The following is a 20,000-nucleotide window of genomic DNA, read 5'->3' on the forward strand; positions in this document are numbered from 1 at the left end:
AATCGTATCAATTCACTTTATTGTTTTGTATTGAATTTTAATTTGCTTTTATCTCACCACCCTTTCCAGTACAAACCGGGTAATCTCACCATAACGCATTGTACACCTGTACGTGAAAAGCAAAGAAAGTTCCATTCTTTACTTTAATTTGTAAACGCACTGCTGCTGTAGTAAAAAAGCCCAACTGTGATATTAAACCCTGTCATGGATCCTGAAGTGGCATCATCTGGCGTTAGACTGAGTAAAATCTATGAGTTGCATGCTTAGGAGAGAAAGGGTTAACCAGTTTCTGTTTGAATGTAGTTTTTAGCTGTAGAGAGATGTGTGTGAGTGTATGAAGTGATTGCCCTGGACAGAGTTAACCCTTTGACCTCTGGGAGTGAGACTTAACAGATTTTGCTCTGCCTTAATACGCCAGACGATTTTCCTCGTCAACTGGGGGGCATCCTGGGGCCTTTGAAGTGTCAGTGGGTTAAAAGCAAACCGAAGACATTTTTAAACTGGGAGCTCTTAAATTGGTTGCAGTCACTTGATAAGACAGGTGTTTGGAATAAGAGGTTCAACTATACACTGCATAGCCTTAAAAGGTAACTTCAGTTGTTTTCCTTTTTTTTTTTTTTTTTTTCAGATATTGGAGCAGATGTTTTGGATTTATCTGGCTCTACGTTAGAATTAGGAGATAGTTTAAAATTAGAACCAGTAAGTGCTAACTGTCATTGACGAAAATGTTCACATGCATCAATTTTTAATAATTATTACAAGTCTTATTGTGATATTTATTTACATGTACATGTAGATGGATCTACCTAGTCTATACTTTGAATATTTATGGTACAGTGTATGTATAGGTTCATTTTCTGAGATCTGACTTATTCTTCATTATTTCTCTTTTTGGTAGAGTCATTTTGAACTAACCAAAGAACAAAAAAGTTGGTTGAGGTGAGTACTAACTGTACTTTTCTTCAAATTTTGCAAAAATGCTGAAAGTCCAGCATACATACATGTACAGTTTATTAACTATACAGTACAACAACAAGTCATGTATGCACTGTGGATAGTTTTAGGTATGCTTTGCATTAAGCATAAATTTTCCAGTGGTTGGTTTTTGAATAGATGCTCCTGTGTCTCAATGTAAAACTGCAGGTAATAAATTCAGTCAATTCATAGTTAAAATTATTTTATTTGAACATTGCTTTTTCAGCATGTTTAGAAAAATGCATGCCTTCATGGAGGGATACAGAGCACTGAAGGTGATAGAACAGTTTCAAACTGATTTACCCACTTATATGCCCAAAAGGTTAGTACAGGTCTATCTTTTGCTATAGTCAATAAGTTTGTTGGTTAATAATGTGTTGAGGTCAAAATAAATTTTGTTGTGCTCATATCACTAGACTATTATCAAACTTTAAGATTGATGATGACAATGTCAATTACACATCAGAAATTGCCCAATAAATGAATTTGAATGGTGTGTTGTTCAAAATGAGAGGTAAATCCAAATTTGCAGCAAATTGGTGCACTCACATTTTCAGTAGTACTTGGGATTCTGGTCATCTCACATTGCAGATTTGCAGATCACATTATTAATTTTATTAATTTTCTATTTCGTTTTTCAGGGGTGCAATGGAAGGCAAACCATATGATGCATGTCGTGTGCACGGGTCATTTGAGGTTAACAAAGTGGCAGGCAATTTCCATATTACAGCTGGGAAGTAAGTTACACATATAGAGTTACAGTATTACTGGCACTTTTAATTAAAATCTGGTCAATGAAAACAATGTAAAGTTACAGATTCACGAAAGCCTTCCTACTGCTACAGCTAAACACTTATAGTATTCTTTCATTGATTCTTGTATTACTGTACATGTCCATTGACAACTTTGTCTTCAGATCTCATTCATGTTATTATTAACCTAGCTACAAGTTTCAAGGCCAACAGTTCCACAGATCTCCTACTACCATATTGATATTTACATGTATGCGTTTCTTCTGGTTGGCTATCTGAAGGGTTGCACAGTCATATAATGATCTACAGTACTTGTATGGAACTTTTGGTGGTTGTTATTTTTGTCTAATCACAGCCAATTCTTGTCCGGCAACATTGAACCAGTATACTTTTGTCCTTATTTATGTATTTATCTTTACTTAATATAATTATTTTAAATTTATACAGTGTACATGTGTTTTTCATTAGGTCTATTCATCACCCCAGAGGACATGCCCATTTAAGTGTTATGGTACCATCAGAGAGTAAGACAAGTGATTAATGTGCAGTAATAACACTTAGAAATTAAAACCCTAGCCTTATCATTTCTACTCAGAACTGTCAAAAGTACAAGTTTTGTAGCAGACTGTGAACAAAATATACAACTGTCATTTTGTGATTGTTTTCCTTTGAAAGTAGACATAAGGGTAGCAAGAGGTGATTGTAGGTACTGGAGAGTCACCTTGAAGAGTTAAGTGACTGTCATGTTGTACATGACAAACATGAGTAGCATCTGTAGACAAATGTCTTTGATGCAGCAAAGCTCTTACATGTACACCTAATGTAACCGAGTACTAAAGTAACAGTGTCTTCATTTCAAATCAGACAAAGAGTGATTCTTTTTTTTAAGTCTCATTGTTCATGGCTTAAAATTGCGACCAATACAGTTGCATTTGCTACTGAATTTATCCCTTTGCGACTAAAATATCTGGAGAAGTCACAAATTTTGTGGCTTGTTTTCACCTTCACTCCTTTGAAACAAAAGGGTTAACAGTTGCCACTTTGCTACAGTAGCTACTTTTGATAAAATAAATGAATTGTTTCTCGTTGTGAATTTTCTTTCAATCTGAAGTTAGCGCAATTTATCTGGGATGTTACATGCACAACTCCATTCCTTCAATGTTATTCACTATTTTCAGCAGTTTCTACAGTGTAACACACAAGTCTTGTGTTCATACATTGTATTTGTTTTGCTAAACCGCTGACAACACGCAACTATTTTGCGACTAAAATTTGGAAATAGGAAGCAGCTCTTTACAACCTCTAATTTGATTGGATCCTTTTAGGACACAGCTGTATTGTTTTTAGAGTTAGGGTCCATCATAATTAATTTTCTTTTGCATCGTTCTTTGTGTCCATCACTTTCTGAACCAATCCCAAGAGCCATTCTAATTAGCTGCATACTGACCCAAAATTTGCAAAGTTGCGACTAAATTTTCATATCTTAATTTCATCGAAGCCCTGTTGTTATTGTATTCATACTCTACTTGTATGTGTTAAGTATCATAATAATTATGATAGTTGACTGTGTGGTGTGTTTTCCGGTTTTGTCAAATTGCCAACATTACTTGTAATGATCAGGTAATGTTTTTCAATGTTATAACCAGATTATAGCCCAAAACAAAGTATGAGCCTTGCACTGGTTATTCGCACATCTTTCAATATTATAATCAGTTACTGTAGTAATTAGATACTGTATTTTCAGTGACTCTTATTCCATTCTCTCTTCACAGCGTTTAACTATTCTCACAGGATTGATGTGCTATCCTTTGGTCCATGGGCTCCTGGTTATATAAATCCTCTTGATGGAGATCTTGTTGTCACTGACAAGAGTAAGCCATTTTTCACCCATTGCCATTGTAATGAAATGAATGGTCAAGTAGTATAACACTACTGTTAATGTATACCCGGTAATTTCATCTGGATTCAATTATATAATAATTATATACAATAATAATTTGTAATACAGCAGTTTTTGATAGAGTGTTGTAAAACCAATACCAAAGTAATTACCCCAACCAATCACAGCCAGTGCAAACAGCACAATGAGCCAATCAAAATTTGTAGCAACTCCATGTAACTTCCTCAAAGCACGGAAAGAATCGCGTGTGCAAGTCGCATTTAATTGGTATTGGTTTTCCCTCTCATTGGTTGATAAACTAGCGCAAGATTTTAAAGCCAATCGCTGAGCGTAGCAATCGCAATTGCATAATAATATTATTTTCATCAGTCATTTGAAAACCAATCAACATGTGTTACAATGATGGTAATAATTTTATGGTATTATCTACTAACTTACTGTATAATGTACTTGTAGTGGTATTGGCATGCACTGATTTGACCAGAAATTAAATATTATTATTCTATGGTTGATGAGAAGTGCACACTAAAATGTTGGTCTCTTTTTTGGGGGAATCTGCAGTTCACACTGTCTGTATAAAACAGATGAGGAATGAAAGGGAGAAGCAGCTGGCTGGCTGCCAAAATCACCACTGACACTGGACTTTGTCTTCTTGGCCCGCTATTTTACTGCTCTCAGTGTTGCATTGTTCTTATCATTATTTTTTTCACCTCCTTACCATACTGTAGTTCTAAATGTAATGTAAATGCAACGATCTTGCTTGTTTGGTCCTTAAAACTGACTTGAGACTATTAAATGAAATTAAAATATCTAAAAAGCAGTTATTACTTGTATAACAATAAAAGGGAGGAATCTCTCTTGTCTTTCTTGTTTAGGTACATTGTATGAACACTGTGTTTACGTTAATTAATTTTGTACTCTTTTGTTTTAGACTTGCAGATGTACCAGTATTACATTAAGGTGGGAACATAAATTAGTTTTGCTAGGAAGAATAATATTTTCACTAAATGTACATGACATTATTGTTGTTATTGTTATTGTTGTTATTGTTATTATTATTATTAATAATTGTTCACTGCTCTCGGGGGCTTTTTGGGCCATTGAAACAAAAATATTTTTGAAGCCAACAAACACATTGATTTTATACTAAGAATTCCAACTGCCTGTCGGAGGCAGACCAGTTTGCTGTTTTACAAGTGGATCCAGGAATTAAGTTGAATGAGGCAATGCTAAGAACAACTCCAGAAAGTAGCAAGGAGAGACTTAAACTGGGAACTGCATTAAATTTTGGCACCCTAACCTCTCTTTTTTGGTTTTCTTAAATGAAATGCCTGTTGAATATCATCCTGTGCCCCTAATTTTTTTTTAGGGCATTGGACCTGCCAAAGTGATCCACTGCCTGTGGCTTGAACTTTGTTTTCTACTTGATGAAGCAATCACAGTAAATTGCTATTATTTTATAAGTACATGTAATTAAGAAGTAATATTTGCAGTACCAGTCTGATAAGCATTTTGATAACCAGTCTGTCAGATCACTGGTCTCTCTAATTACCTTGTTGCAATAATGAAGGGCGGAGCTTGACAAGAGTGAGATGCTTCTGGTAACCCCTATGCAGTTCACGTTTGTTCCCTCAACACTGCTTCAAAGCCAGATGTGCACTAATTGAAGCTTGGGATTTGTTTTGATGAGGAGGGAAAACTGCTGTAGTCTGAGAAAAACCCCCAAAGTTGAGATTAACTTAAATTCAACTGATACAGTAATAATATGTTGTGTGTACAATTATTGCTGAGGAGTTGGAGAAAACGTGTGGAGGCCTTATACGCAACAGAGCGTGAAGAGGCGAGGTGAGGTGAGGTGAGGTGAGGAGGCATGGGTAATGATTACTAAGCCAGCCTGACCCTCCCCTCCCTTTCAGATTGTTCCAACAACCATCCAAGCACTTAGTGGTAAAGAAACGAAGACCAATCAGTACTCAGTTACGCAAAGGGTAAGAGCAAAATTGGTGATACATGTATGAAATTATTTGAGTGGGCTGAGTCACGCATATAGTTAATATATAAAACAGTAGCAGATTTTTATTTTTTGCACTGTTTGTTGTTGGTGAGACAAAAATCGAACTGCAATCTTGTAAAAGGTTTCAAAGGAATTTACTGGATCTGACAATGGCCGCAGGTTTGCAAAGGAACTTTTTACAACTACGTAGAATTACATATTATTATCTCAAGGAAATCTCTCACGGTGCCTCTCTCCACCCAGGTGAATAAATGGGTACCGGCGTAATGCTGGGGGTAATGATGGGGCATCCCATCCAGGGGGGAGCATAAATACTCCTAGTCGCTTCATGCTACGGAAACCGGAGATAAGCCCCGGCCTTAATGGTGCCTTCAGGCTCATAACAGAGACTTTACCTTACCTTATCTCAAGGAAATCAGTAGTGAAGTCTGGCTGGTCTTAAGGCCTAAATGAAAATTATTGGTGGCATGGAATGAGTCAATGGTACTACATCTTTAGAAGTTTACAGTACTTTAAATTATTTGTAGTTTTGCAACAAAACCAAAAAAATAATTATTATACACCTGGACAATCATGGACTTGAATCTTAGTATATTTATGTATTTAAAAATTTGCCAACCATTATAAAAAAATTAATAATGGGGTGCCAGGATCTATGGTAGTAGGGGGAAACTCACTTCCCTTTTGCACACACTCACACACACTCCCAATGCACTCACACACACATGCCACTACAAGTACTAGTGTGATCTACATACGTGTACAGTAGTGACCCAGTATTTGAGAACAGGCACACTTACTTGTCATTTTTGCCCATTTAACTTGTTACAATTTTTGTAGACTAAATCTTAATAACCCTTTCACCCCCAAGGGGTTTCACAAGGAAAAATAAAATCATCTTGCATTACTGTAGGTAGAACAAAATAATGAAGTGTCAAGTATTAGGAGTGAAAGGATTGAGCATTGTCTCTTGAGATTTTTTTTTATTGTTTTCTTATAAATTCAAAACGACAAAATCCTCGTGTTAATACCATTCTCATTCCAAATTCTATATAACTCCTGAAATCCAACACGAAAAATATCCTTTATGCTAAGATTAGTTCACATGTTTTTTGGTACTATTGTAGCTTGAATCTAAGAATATTTAAATTATTGTTCACTCCACCGTTTCAAAAATTAATAATTATCAATGTTCTGTCCAGATTGTTCCAACAGTTATCATCTTTCTTTTACCTTCAGATCAGGGAAATAAACCATGCTTCAGGAAGTCATGGTATTTCTGGTTAGTAGAAGTATGAATTCCTGGACCATATACTTGTGCACACATATATACAGTAGTTGTGTCCAGGAAGCTACATGTACAACCAAGCTTGTCAAGTCTTTAATTGAATGCAGTACCCTCTCTTTCAATGGGTGGAAGGTTGATGGATTGACATACTGTTTTGCCAATAGATCCCAATGACCTCAGTGGCATGTCTTCCAAACAAAGTGCTATATTATTCTTTGAAGTCCACAATGAGAAAGCCACCATTTTGTGAACCTGTGATATGATTCTTTTGAAAAACTGTTCTTTTAAGATGTCTTCAAGGTAAGTAAGGGAAAAGTTACAGCGTGTGTCAAGGTTTCATCATTAGACCTTGAGGAAGAGGAATGTAAAGTAAAGTAAAGTCAAGTCTATTTAACGTCGGTAATTCCTTCAGTTACAAAACTGGTATCAATGGAAGCCAACGGTGCGCCTTTTACCCCCCTCCCTCTGTCAGTGCTCGGTTTCACGGATATTTAAAGCTATAGCTACACGGATCAGAGGAAAGTGGAAACAGATGTTGAAGTCACCGAGGATCGAACTGGGGACCCCTTGCTTCGAAAGCCGTGCACAGGCCAACTGAGCTATGCCTGCAAATGTTGGTTTTTGAGGAGAGGGGAAAACGGGAGTCCCGGGGAAAAAGTAGAGAACCAACAAACTCAGCCCACATGTGAAGTAGAATCCGGGAATCGATCCTGGGCCACAGTGGTGGAAGGCGAGTGCCCTCACCACTGCGTCAGCCCTGCTCATGGGTGGTTGTGCAAGGAAAAAAACATGACATTAATCTCAAAGGGTGGGTGACGGGGATCAATGATGGAAAAAAAGCAGGTGCATACGTTGTAATAATTCCGACAGAGGTGAGTAAGTATAGGAAATCACATGAATGCGAGTGCATTTGTGATTTATGGGCACAAGTGTTTTAAAAGTTTTCAAAATTGTCAGCTCAGTAGTGCAATTTGAAACTTTCAAAACATCATGAGTAAGGATAAATCCTGAAATGCACGACCAAGTCATACGATTTTTTATTATTTATGTACTCGACAAAATACTTAATTTGTTTCCATAACCTCTTTTGACTTTCGAATTTGCCAACCATGGAACAAAAGAAGTCATTGTTTCAACACCCAATTAGATTCTGGTTGGCATATTAATAACAATGGGTGACGTCATGAGAAACATCACTATAACCTATTTATGCATTCGTCATTGACCAATCAGAAACGCGATGTTTTGTTGAGTACAGTATATAATAAAGAATGAAATAGGTTCAAATACTCCCTTCCCACCCCACTCAATACACTGTACTGGAGAGTAGATGACTTTTCTTTTAATTTCATTATTGAAAGGCAATTACCTGCATTACAAAGTATTTTTAACACTGCAATACATTTAATTTTTCATCTGCACCATAGGAATCTTTTTCAAGTATGATATGTCATCAATAATGGTGCGAGTGGAGAATCGACACAGATCATTCTGGGGCTTCTTGGTTCGACTATGTGGCATTGTGGGAGGAATCTTTGCTACCTCAGGTGAGCAAATAGTTTTGGCTGGTGGAACAAATGGTCATTACAGGGGCAATAATATTATTAGTTTGGAGAATTTGTTTGTCATCACAACATTTCTGCAATAACGGCAACTTCGGGCTATTTTGTAGTTTTAACCCGAAAAAAGCCTTGCACGTTAGATTACATTGTAATGCAAACAAGAAAAACTAACCGTGAAAAGGGCTATTGGCTGTGATTTGACAAAATAACCACCACCAAGAAAGTAACATAGCTGTACAAGCAGATCATTAAAATAATAATTAATGTGCAGCCCTTCAGTTAGTTAACCAGAGGCCAGAAGAAACTAAAAAAAAATTAATATTAAATAGTAGTAAGAGAGGGAACTATTGGCCTAACTTGATTACTGTGCATGACTCTTTAAAGGTATTTAGTGATTTTCCTGTGAGATTGTTTGATTGAAAGTGATGAATTCATATTAATACAGGGAAAATGGGAAACAAAGCATTAGGTGGCAAGTTTGTAGACCTGTTATTTTGTATCTCTTATCTAAACACAGTCTTACACTTTTAGTTAAAATTAATTTGTGGTGGTTGCTTACTCAGGGATGTTACATTCATTTATTGGTTTCTTGTTTGATGTTGCAACATGCAAACTGCAATGGAATAAAAAGGATGCCAAGGTGAGGAATAGCTGACATTGCTTTGGCAATGAAGTGGCGGCACACACATGTATACTGATATAATTTTCTGCATTCCAAGTTAGCTTAAGGACGGTGCCTACTAATTCAATGGTATTTTTGCTCCGATTTACGATTATGCAGGAAAGGTAGATCTTAACAAGTGTTATTGAACTCCAAAAAGAAAATTGGGGGTAACCACGCATTTTTCAAAGATAATTCAAGAACAATATTTCTAAAAAGCTCTAAAATACAAAGCACTGTATGGCGTCCTTTCTCAATTTGAAGCTCAATTATCTCAGTCTAAAGAATGCATGGTTACCCCCAATTTTCTTTTTGGATACCAAGAGTACTTACGAAGGTCTACTTTATCTCCGTAGTTTTAAACCATGCAAAAATATCCCTGCATTAGTAAGCATCGGCGATAGGAAATCTGAGTATCTGGAGATGTGCAGAATGTATGCGCAATAACAATAGTAGGCACCATCCTTAAGGTACATCTACAAAACTCGAGGTTCAAAATTAAGATTGAAAAAAAAAAACAGAATTGGTTTTAAAAGCTTACTGGGGTATTCATCAAGGCTGTGAGAAAAAACTTACAGGAAACCAGATGAAAAATAAAACCCATGGCTTGACATACTATACTATTATTTTAGTCTTTTTACTTGGGAATCATTGATGATAATGATATCCCTTGTTTTGGCCCTCTTTTTTATTATTAGTTTACCAGACGTACCATTTAAGGTTTTTGTATATTTTAATACAGGTAGATTAGGAAATCAAGATCTTTTAACTTACAATTAAAGAAAAAAAAAACAAGACATCAGCTTTTTCATTTGAAATTTAATTAATAATCGTCTAAATCCAGATTTCCCAAAATTGGGCACATGTACACTTCATTTTTTTAAAGTTAATTTTGACATAGTAACTCTCAAACAAACCCAGCATTGGGTGTAGTTTTTTCCAGCTTTCAGTATTGTCATTATTTTCGTGGAGAAGTCCTATTATCATTAACAAGTTTAATTTAATCTTATTTTAGCCTGTCTCTGCATCAGAGATCCCAGTGGGAACATCTATGATTCAGCAAAATGGATCTCCTAGAACTGTAGAATTTCATAACTCCCAAGGAAGTGAGGAAAGCAAAGATCCTGTGTCTCCTGTCGTTAAATTTTCAAACCCTAATGTTGACAATACTTCACAAGAAAGCATGTCTCTTGAAGGATCATCCACAGTGATAACATAGACTTGTTCATCTTCATCTGACAGTTATGGAAACTGAAAGAACTTTTCAAACAAATGTAATTTTCACTTCTGGGGGAGAGTTTTCTTACACTGCGATGTATGCTACAGATGGATAAAGAATTGTTTTTTCATAATCCACACTACAAAGAACTTTTTCAGGGTTATAGTGACAGTGCATTTATTAAGTAGACTAACAGTGTTAACAGGAAGAGTGATACTAATTTATTTATTCAAAGTTGGAAAATGAGCACTTCACAAAATAGGCCATTTCTGAGTTGCTGTTTGCCTCTGGTTCAAAACAAGTCTTGGTGCTAAACCATTCAAATAATAAAGAATTTGATTTGCATGCAAATACACCACTTGCTTTGAAACAGAGAAAAATGGCAACTCGGAAATGGGCCATTGGGTTGGTTTACATGCATCTCCATGGCATTTAGTTTGCACAACAACTGACTTTCCTCCTGCATGAACCTTCCCTTGCTTGTTATACCAGCAGATTGCAGAACAAGCCACGTTCTAGATAATAATTTTCGAAGCAAATGTTGTAAATCCTCTTATGCGCATTTTAGCAGTAACCATTCTTTGGACCTATAAAAATTATATACAATAGTTTTTTGTCTCTCTTTATCATACGTAGCTGCATAGGAGAATCTTATCCAAGTTCATTTGGGGCCATTTCTTTAGCTTGTTTCTTCACTCTTTCTTCATACTCCATTCGGTTTTGGCTGCATGAAAGCCAAAAATATTATTGTTAGTGAGCAGCGGTGGAAATTCCATCAACCTCATTCCTTCCCTAAACGTTTTTGACTGTGGAGTATTCAAGACACAGCAAAGGCAATAAACATAAAGACCTTGGCAGTTTAAAAGTGCTCCTCACCTCAGATATACACAATACCTTTTCTTTGAACATCTTCACCAGTAGCAAAACTATTTTGCATTTTCTCCGTGACACTCCACATAAACCTCATGCGCATAAAAACTTAACAAAAACCAGAGGTTCTCTCAACTAAATTTTTGTGAGAAGCATTGGGACTGTTGCACAATGCAAACTTCCCAGAATACAATCATGTATGTAACTGTTTGTGATGTCATCTTAGGGATACATACAAGTCATGTACAATGTAGACCCATTCCTTTCACTAATGACTGCGCTTTTTGTTCAACATATCGGTAACTTGTGTTACATTATATTACTTGACTGCTCCCCATAGGGGCTTTTCAGGGCCAATGAAACACGACGGAACTGAACAACAACAACAACTGGCCGGAGGCAAACCAGTTGGCTATTTACAAGTGCAACGGGGAAGCTGAACCAGGGACTACCAGGAACAAATTCAACGAGTGGTCAGAACGGGTCTTGAACCTGGGATCTCCGGATTTTAAGGCAAGCGCCCTAACCACTGGGCCACACTGCCTCCTCCTTGTGTTGCCTGTAGAAGTGAAATTGCAAGCCTAGGATTCAATAATTTTGGCGCATACTTGCAACCACTGAACTCGCTTACCTATAAACGGCAAATGCTTCTGCCTGAGCTGGATCCTGGAAATTAGGCTCACTTAATAACAACTGAATCCCAAGAAGCACCTAAAATACCATGGTGAACAAGAGTGTTTTACTGGTAAAAGCTCATAGGCTTTTTCTTTCCTTTTTTTTTAACATTGGCATGATTAAGTACTTCCTGGCTAGCAGAGGTCTCTTCTCTTGTGCTGTCACTGGGCTGACGAGTACGGGAAAAGAGACCTGTGCCATGGGTTGAAACTCACTTTGATTCAACTGTTGTCCAAAAGCTTGGATGGCACCCTTCAAACTGCATGCCCCATGACATGTTTACTGACTGTGACCGACGCATTCCTTTACAGTAGTTCCAATGTAACTTAAGTGAGCCCACACAACATGAAAGTATCACGTTAGGATTTGGATTAGGATGCTAAGTAACCGCCGTACATGCTCAACACAGTGAGTTTCGACCCGTAGCAGAGGCCTCTTTTCCATACTCGTCAGCCCAGTGAACGCAAAAGAAAAGAGACCTGCTAGCAGGGAAGATTAAATACATGCCACATTCCTTTTCCATACCTGGGTGCAGCCTCTCTTCAGGCAGGCAGGCAGCCTTCTGGCAGGCTAGTTTCCTTTTGTAGTTTTGTCATTAGCAAAACGTTATTGAGGAAACTTGTTTGAAAAGGTGGCAAATTAAAAAAAAAGGGAATTTGAAATTGCCTGGCAAATGGCATGGCCCATTGGGTTACGGCACAATTTTTCCACTGGCTGCCAATTCGGAGAAAATTATTTTGAAATTGACTCAAAAACAATATCCTAAAACAACAGAGCTCAGTCTCTGACCAACGTGTACATTGTAAAATTAGACCAGTACCAATTCATTCAGTAAAAGAACTGTGATATTGGCAGAAAGTAAAGATATTACGGTAAGCGTTAATTTTGATTAATACACCTGTTAAAGTGAAATGGCAAACGTCAGGCTACTGTTCATCATAGAAACACTGGTCCTCATTTGAACAAGTCTTTCGATATCTGTGGATAACAGACATCAAATGAGCAACAGCAAGCTTGTCTTATTTTTGGCTAAACTTTAAATTTCAGCCTGATGTTTGCCTCCGCTGTGAGTGCGATACCAAATCTTTTTATTCTAAGTTGACTTTCAGAGCTGTTTGCCCATTTGCCATCATGGGAAATGAAGTGGTATTGAACATTGTCACAAGTATAAGGAAGACTCTTGTCCCTGTCAGTGGGATTGAATTCACAATCACATGACAAGTACACATTATTAATATTCAGACATGCATACCTCTTTGGCTGTTATTTGAGGCTTCCATCCTTTGTTTTTGTCAATAAGTGATAAGGAGACTTTACCAGAAGGGAATACATTTGGATGTAATATTACTGGATCAAATACACCTAAAACAGGTCAGAAACCAATATGAAATACTGTTTTTGGCTGGTAGGCTCTTTCTGGAGATCGGCAATTCGGAAATTTAAGAGAGACAGATTTAGCATCATTTGAACAGCAACTGTCAGGTGCAAGTTTGCATTTTCCTAAAGATCAAACAAACTTGTTTGATTTCAGATCATTGCTTGTCTGTTATCTACAGAACAAAACATGAATCTAGCAACTTCCCAAAAGAGAGAAAAGTTCACATTAACATTACAGTATAATGCTACATCTGTCTGTCCTGCCTTAACACTGAACGAAGTTGACAACGCTAATAGAGACTCACATTTTGGTGGTGAAAAGGGGTAATCTTGAGGGAATGAAAGTTGCAACTTGTACAGACCACCTTCCCAAATACTCTGATTAGAAAAGACAAACATAAAAATTATAATGGTCACTGTACATGTAATGCATGTAATACACTGTAAGCACTGTTCTGTTTTATCTGTGAATATTTTTTAAGAGTGAATTTCATGTGTGTATAAAATAAAATGTACTGTTCAACAAGAATGAATTGAACCCTAAATGTGCAAGTCTATAATAATAATAATGATAATAAATATAATAATAAAATAATACTTTGATGAACCACATGATGTTTTTGAAGACAATACATGTTTCGGATGAGACATCCATCATCAGTTGTATAGTGAGAAATAAAATGAAAATATACAATAAATAGTATAACTAAGTGAAAATAATTAAGGATGAAGGCGCGAACCAAAAAATAAGCAAAACTACTTAAGCTAAGAAGGAGGTTAATTAGTATGAAAGGGATAAATTAAGATGTTTGACCTGAGAATTTAAAGACGGCTGCTCCCAAAGGATGTGCATGATGGCTTCCTCAATTTTCAATTGGAAGGTTGTGGACACAGAGTTGAGAATTTTGAAACAATCTTCTGATCAAAGGGAGCGAGAATTTTCAAAAAATTTCAGGCGTTTAAAAATGTGGGAAATTCAATGCGACACGCAATGTGCAGTCTCTTAGTTTGGGTGAACATGGGCCCATAAATTACATTTTGATATGATTATATGCAATGCAGGTTTCTCTTAAGGGTTAACTGAAATCAACAGAAAGATAAACAAGGAGTATAAAATGCACTATTAATGTGAATGTGAAAGCTCTATTCTACTGACCTTTTTTGGACCAGGCATAGCTGCAACATAGGGTTGAATGAGCAATTTTTAGTGTCTCAAAACTGAAGATGTGACATATATAAAATATCATGGCCTTCAGTTGTAATTAGGTATTTGCATCACATACACGTAGACATGCAAGGGTTTTCTAAATTTGTTCCAAGAGAATGTACAGAAGCTCAGGCTCACAAAGAAAGGAAGGGGGTAGTTTCTAAAGAAACTGTCGTGCTGCGTCGGTGGGGAAATAGTACACAAAAATCTGGTTTTATCAACGGAGTTGATAATGTAAATTGACCTGACCATACAGAGATTCTAAAAGCTGACACTCGAAACGTCAGCTTTTAGAATCTCTGTATGGTGGTCAATTTACATCATCAACTCCGTTCAACTTGATAAAACCACATTTTTGTATACTCACAAATAAAGATCTAGAAACTCAGTATTGCTTTTCAAATGCTTTAGCAGGTCCACAGACAGCATGTCCACATTAGCCTTTGGCTGCTCTTTTATTAACCTGCTTACCGTATTCAATTTAACCAAATAAAAGGAAAGGTTACGTTTATACAAACGTTGGCCGTGTAGCGCTTATATTTTAAACAGAGTTAACTGAATAGAGTGTAATGTGAAGTGCTAGATTTCAATCCCATATGAACCATGTGAGCGTTAGCCCTACTAATTGAAATCTAGCACTTCACATTATGCTCTATTCAGTTAACCAAATAAAGACATGTATGTATGTATTCAGTACAGATGGGTTTGATCTTTTCAAGACAAGACTTAGGAGGCCAACTGCAGTCGAAGGCAGCCCGAAGGCTCCTTTTTCTTTAGCTTCTACTGTAACTTATGACAAGGGTGGGCACTACTCCTATCCGGAATCACATGCACAACTTTTCCCCAGTAATAATGGGACTCATTTTACCCACCAGGCCCCAATTGTTCAAACAATGGATAGCACTATCTGCCGGATAAATCACTATTATAGCAAAACCAATTGCGCTATCCAATGGATACTGATTTAGTCAGTGGATAGTGTTATCCACCTTTTGAACAAATGGGGTCAATGGCATGGATGGAAAGCTAAGTGAGCTTGGAATGAACAAGCTGGTTATTTGGACCCGGAGCACTGATGCAGAGTCTGCAAGAAAAATACACTACACTTGGCCCACTCCACTGAGCCCCTACGACTGGTCGGTCAGGAATAAAATTTTTAAAATTATCTCTTTATGCACATTCTCACCCTGAAATCATTCAAATTTGGGAATAACTGCGCATACAGAAACCCGGCCACTAATGAATGTGATCCTGTAGCGCCATTCATTGAAGAACAAGGTGTATAACAATACACTCCATTCATATGCAAATAAGCGACCGGGTATTCTGCAGTTTAACTGTTTTGGAGAACAAGCTGTCATACTGTTTATGCAAGAGTTCGACTCCTTGCGTTGTGGTAATCCCCACTTTAATTTAATTAAAATCAAGGAAATGCTAGTTTACAGAAATATACAAATAACCGGCTAGGTATTCTTTAATCTAGCTGAAGTTACCGCAATTCCATGTTAGCCAGTCACTTTCCCCATCCTCCGTCTTAACGGGCTCTGCAATGAAATCCTAGAGGCAAGGAATGAATAACAACTGTACCATTGTCAAATCAAATTTTGCGCTCAGGTTTCATAAATCAGCTTGACGCATGGATCGAAGTATCCATACTTGAATTCTATTTCAGACAACAAACCTTAGGATGATTATGTTTCCAAGCCTTGTGCTCTTCTTTTAGTCTTTCTACAGGATCGACATGAAACGTCCTTGCAGTCGCCTTCGTCGCCATTTTGAAAATTAGCGCCGTTGAATCCGCAATACAAAAAGACAGCAGTCGTTTCTTTTGAAGCCGCAATAATAATGGTCAGTGGTTTAACGATGATGAAAACAGAATGGCAGCTTTGTCAATGCATTGTGCGAGAAGCTTGTTTATTTTCTCTTCTCAGAAATTGCGATGGTTTTGTACTCAGGGTGATTCGCACACTGTCCATGTACCTGTCATGTTAAAGGAATGCTTGAGCTTTCTTGCACCCCGAGATGGCCAGGTTAGGCTTGCTAAAATTGCAGCTTTGTAATTTTGTTTTTGTGACCGGTGTTTAGACTTTAATACGTCACGATCAATTTTTCCCCATTCCTTTATAAAGTCCTTACTAATGAAACTTTTTCAAAAAAGCTTAATAAATTCAACACCGCGGTTGAGTAGCGGCTTTGAAGATAATTAAAATTATTTCGAGGGTTTATAGCTGCAAGATCATGAATTGAAATCTCAACCTTTGACGTCACGAATTGGAAAAATAATGATTTTAGTTTGTTGCCATAATCTAATTTTTTTACAGTCAGTTGTGAGTATTTTTGGTCCTGTACCAGTTAATTTCCATACCTGCAGTCAAAATAGGAGGAGATCAGCAAATAGCTTGTAAAATAATAAATAACTACAGTAGCAATGTAATCTCTACTTTCAGATCACCCTTAAAACAATACATGTACATTTAGTTTATACATAGAAATGATGTTATAATCAGTGAAATTGCATCAATTTGTTACATACATCTTGGAGTTGGAATTTTCACCTGCAACACAGGGAGAGTTATCGTCAGAAAAGTTCAGGACTTGTTACGACCAAATTAAAAAAATGGTCCTCTGAGAGGGCATGTGCTTACTGTGTCGGAGACTGTTCATGACTTATGATATATTATTTCTGCTTCTAAACACACACAGACAAAGACCGCACATATGCCTTTTTTGTAAATTTGTTAAGAAAACCTTCATAGGAATTTTTTTTACAAAAAAAAGTAACCAAGGTTCTTCCTCTTTTATATTTATTTGAAACCTCATGGAAGAACAAGTCTGCAGTGACAAGTGTACAAACTATGTTAATGTGACCAGCTGTTTCCCTTTGGGTGTCGATTAGTAAGATCACATGACGTGGTTCTTACTTCTTTTTTTTTTTCTTTCAGTCTTAAACCAATGATGACATTGAATTTTACTCGCTATAATTATATAAATAGCCAGAAAGTGCAATTAAACGAAGGAAATAAGTATTCTAACAATAATAATAATAATAATTATAATAATAATAATAAAAATAAAAATAGTAATAATAATAATAATAATAATACTATTATGACTATGACATCATTGTTGGAATTCAAGTAATAACCGGATTTTCTGAGTTCTAATGAAGAAAGGAACAAACAAACCAGTAGCAGTTCCACATCAACTATTCCAGCCATATCGATCCCTACCCTGCATTACCAAATGAAGTATGTGGTATGTTATGTATGTACCAACTGAGCACAAGTGAGAACAAGAATTGTAATTAGTTCATAAGTTCATCATTTATGTAACTGTGATAATAATGATGGTGATGATGATAATGATAATGATAATGATAATGATGATGATGATGATGATGATGATGATGATGATGATGATGATGATGATGATGATGATGATGATAATAATAATAATAATAATAGCTTTCACAAGATCCAGAAGAAACCCAGTAATCCTGGCATCATTTCATTTTGCCTTACATTTCACTGCAAAACAATATCTCTCCTGTATGGTTGCAGGTTTTTATTGATGCAACATTTGGCTCCGGTGGGCATACAGCTGCCATCCTTATGAGTGCAAAATGCAAAGTCTATGCTATGGACAGAGACCCAGCTGCTGTTGAAATAGCACGCATTCTTTCAGGGAGAACTGAGTTTAAAGGAAGGATGTTTCCTGCTCAAGGAAAATTCAGTGAAATCTACAGAGTCCTTAAAAGTCACGGTGTTAAGAACGAATCTTTTGATGGGATGCTCCTTGATATTGGTGCTTCCACTATTCAATTTGAAGATCCAGTGCGAGGTTTTTCATTTTATAAGAATGGGCCTTTAGACATGAGAATGGATGTCCGTAATTCTTCAAAAGAAAGTAGCTCTGGGGAGAGGCTGCCAATGACAGCAGCTGATGTAGTGAATTCCATCAATGAAACGGAGCTCATTGCTATTTTACGGCAGTATGGACAGGAAAAGGAAGCAGGTTAGCAATCTAATTTAATTTTTGTAAGATTGAGAAACTAGTTGGTTCAAAATCATTGTCTGTTGTTACATGACATCATGGCAGACATGTTGATTTTCCAACATGATAAATAAAAGTGTAGCTGCTGATCATGTCACTGAAAACACTTGAAATTAGAAGTGATTCTTCCACTTAACTGAATAATTTAAGCAATTGTCTCTTCTAGACACCTAAAAATTCAAGTGGCTTTGATAGGATTCAAATCCATGACCTCTGCGTTGCTGGTGCAATGCTCTACCATGCACCATTTTACGGATATGGCAGCCATTTTGAAATCCATTGTTTCAAATAGCTATCTATTATGGGATTCTAAGGGGGCAAATTAGCGTGCATTTGCCCCCTTAGAATCCCATAATAGCTATTTGAAACAATGGATTTCAAAATGGCTGCCGTATCCATAAAATGGTCTATTGTCTATAATTTAAGAGACACTAATATTGCTGTACAGTAACTGTCCACTTAATTGAGAGGATCACTTCAGCCTTTCGTCTGTAACCCGCACTTCAAGTATATACTTTTAGAACACTAACTTGCTTACACTGTGGGTTTGGCAACAGATGGGAACCTGAAGGGATTGCTTAGAGATTGCTCAATTTCATCAAAAAATTCTCATCGACAACACCATACAGATGAGAGATGGGTTATTCAGTTGATGTAACATCTGACTGACTGACAATGGTTGAATTGTTGACTATCTGACTGGTTCAATTTTTTTCTGCCTTACGGCTTTTGGTGAGTGAGAACCGAACTACCGTGCAAGAGATCAGCTGGTCCAACTCGCAGGGACATTAAATGATTGAGGAGTCAAATTCCTTCCTTCGTAAGCACATCTATGATAATTTATTAACTACACAGAGTCTTCTGAGATAAGGACAATTAATGGTTGGCTCCATCTCAGTAAGCGTTTTTTGAATTAAAGAACTGACACTCTATTTACTAAAATTAGGGCTCAGAGTTCTCACCGTATTGTGTACTGTACTAATCCTAGCAGTCTAGGTGTGGGGCAAATTAAAGAGTTGTCAATAAACATACTTTGATACTCGAGAGCATCCCAGTATAGTGCCGACTGCTAAGCTGCATGTAGATGCTGGCAAAACGTGTTGAGTTTTTCATTTATACACTTTCATTTTTCTCTCCATAGTTCGCATATCCAGAGCTATAGTACGAGCCCGCAGCAAGATGCCAATAGTTTCCACGAGACAATTAGCAGGCATCGTTACTGCAGCAGTACGGAACATCCGAACCGACAGATTTTCCCGCCAACTTCATCCGGCCGCCAGAACTTTCCAAGCGTTGCGCATACTCGTAAACGATGAACTAAACGAATTGCAGTATGCTCTGAAAACGGCGCATAAACTTCTCCGTCCTGGTGGACGCCTAGTTGTCATTTCATTTCACGCGCTTGAAGACTCTATTGTACGGCATTTTTTCAAAGAGACGCTCTCCG

The 20,000-nt window shown here is 37.0% G+C and overlaps 3 protein-coding genes across 3 annotated transcripts in view; 2 read left to right on the plus strand and 1 right to left on the minus strand.

Moving 5' to 3' along the window:
• Nucleotides 1-10,979, plus strand: part of LOC137969383 (endoplasmic reticulum-Golgi intermediate compartment protein 2-like) — a 12,638-nt gene extending 1,659 nt beyond the window's left edge. Inside the window, exons 4-15 of the mRNA XM_068815590.1 lie at nt 629-699; nt 899-939; nt 1,202-1,297; nt 1,617-1,712; nt 2,196-2,251; nt 3,500-3,598; nt 4,559-4,587; nt 5,544-5,615; nt 6,881-6,923; nt 8,357-8,476; nt 9,055-9,131; nt 10,168-10,979. Of these exons, the coding sequence (XP_068671691.1) occupies nt 629-699; nt 899-939; nt 1,202-1,297; nt 1,617-1,712; nt 2,196-2,251; nt 3,500-3,598; nt 4,559-4,587; nt 5,544-5,615; nt 6,881-6,923; nt 8,357-8,476; nt 9,055-9,131; nt 10,168-10,371 (1,004 nt within the window). The 3' untranslated portion in view covers nt 10,372-10,979. The remainder of the gene's footprint in view (nt 1-628; nt 700-898; nt 940-1,201; nt 1,298-1,616; nt 1,713-2,195; nt 2,252-3,499; nt 3,599-4,558; nt 4,588-5,543; nt 5,616-6,880; nt 6,924-8,356; nt 8,477-9,054; nt 9,132-10,167) is intronic.
• On the minus strand, nt 9,957-16,308 carry LOC137969385 (SUMO-conjugating enzyme UBC9-like). The gene is made up of 7 exons (XM_068815592.1): nt 16,182-16,308; nt 15,994-16,057; nt 14,450-14,469; nt 13,599-13,671; nt 13,169-13,278; nt 11,873-11,952; nt 9,957-11,095 (listed from the first exon to the last, which is right to left on the minus strand). Exons 1-7 carry the CDS (start codon nt 16,272-16,274, stop codon nt 11,023-11,025), a joined length of 513 nt encoding a protein of 170 aa, XP_068671693.1. The 5' UTR covers nt 16,275-16,308; the 3' UTR covers nt 9,957-11,022.
• Nucleotides 16,309-16,342: 34 nt separating this feature from the next.
• LOC137969384 (ribosomal RNA small subunit methyltransferase H-like) overlaps nt 16,343-20,000 on the plus strand; it is a 4,099-nt gene continuing 441 nt past the window's right edge. The window contains exons 1-3 of the mRNA XM_068815591.1: nt 16,343-16,530; nt 18,061-18,514; nt 19,695-20,000. The exon at nt 19,695-20,000 is cut by the window's right edge and continues 441 nt beyond it. Coding sequence (XP_068671692.1) covers nt 16,378-16,530; nt 18,061-18,514; nt 19,695-20,000 — 913 coding nt within the window. The 5' untranslated portion in view covers nt 16,343-16,377. The remainder of the gene's footprint in view (nt 16,531-18,060; nt 18,515-19,694) is intronic.

The sequence above is a fragment of the Montipora foliosa genome, chromosome 9, assembly GCF_036669935.1.
Source record: "Montipora foliosa isolate CH-2021 chromosome 9, ASM3666993v2, whole genome shotgun sequence".
NCBI classification, from domain to species: Eukaryota; Metazoa; Cnidaria; class Anthozoa; order Scleractinia; family Acroporidae; genus Montipora; species Montipora foliosa.

What these genes read in the sequence shown, in the direction of transcription:
- LOC137969385 (XM_068815592.1), bottom strand. Translation starts at nt 16,274, where the DNA reads ATGGCGACGAAGGCGACTGCAAGGACGTTTCATGTCGATCCTGTAGAA. An exon ending in GGAAACATAATCATCCTAAG is followed by an intron (nt 16,058 to 16,181) that starts GTTTGTTGTCTG and finishes CCTTGCCTCTAG; the next exon opens with GATTTCATTGCAGAGCCCGT. An exon ending in CTATGCCTGGTCCAAAAAAG is followed by an intron (nt 13,672 to 14,449) that starts GTCAGTAGAATA and finishes TTTTCTAATCAG; the next exon opens with AGTATTTGGGAAGGTGGTCT.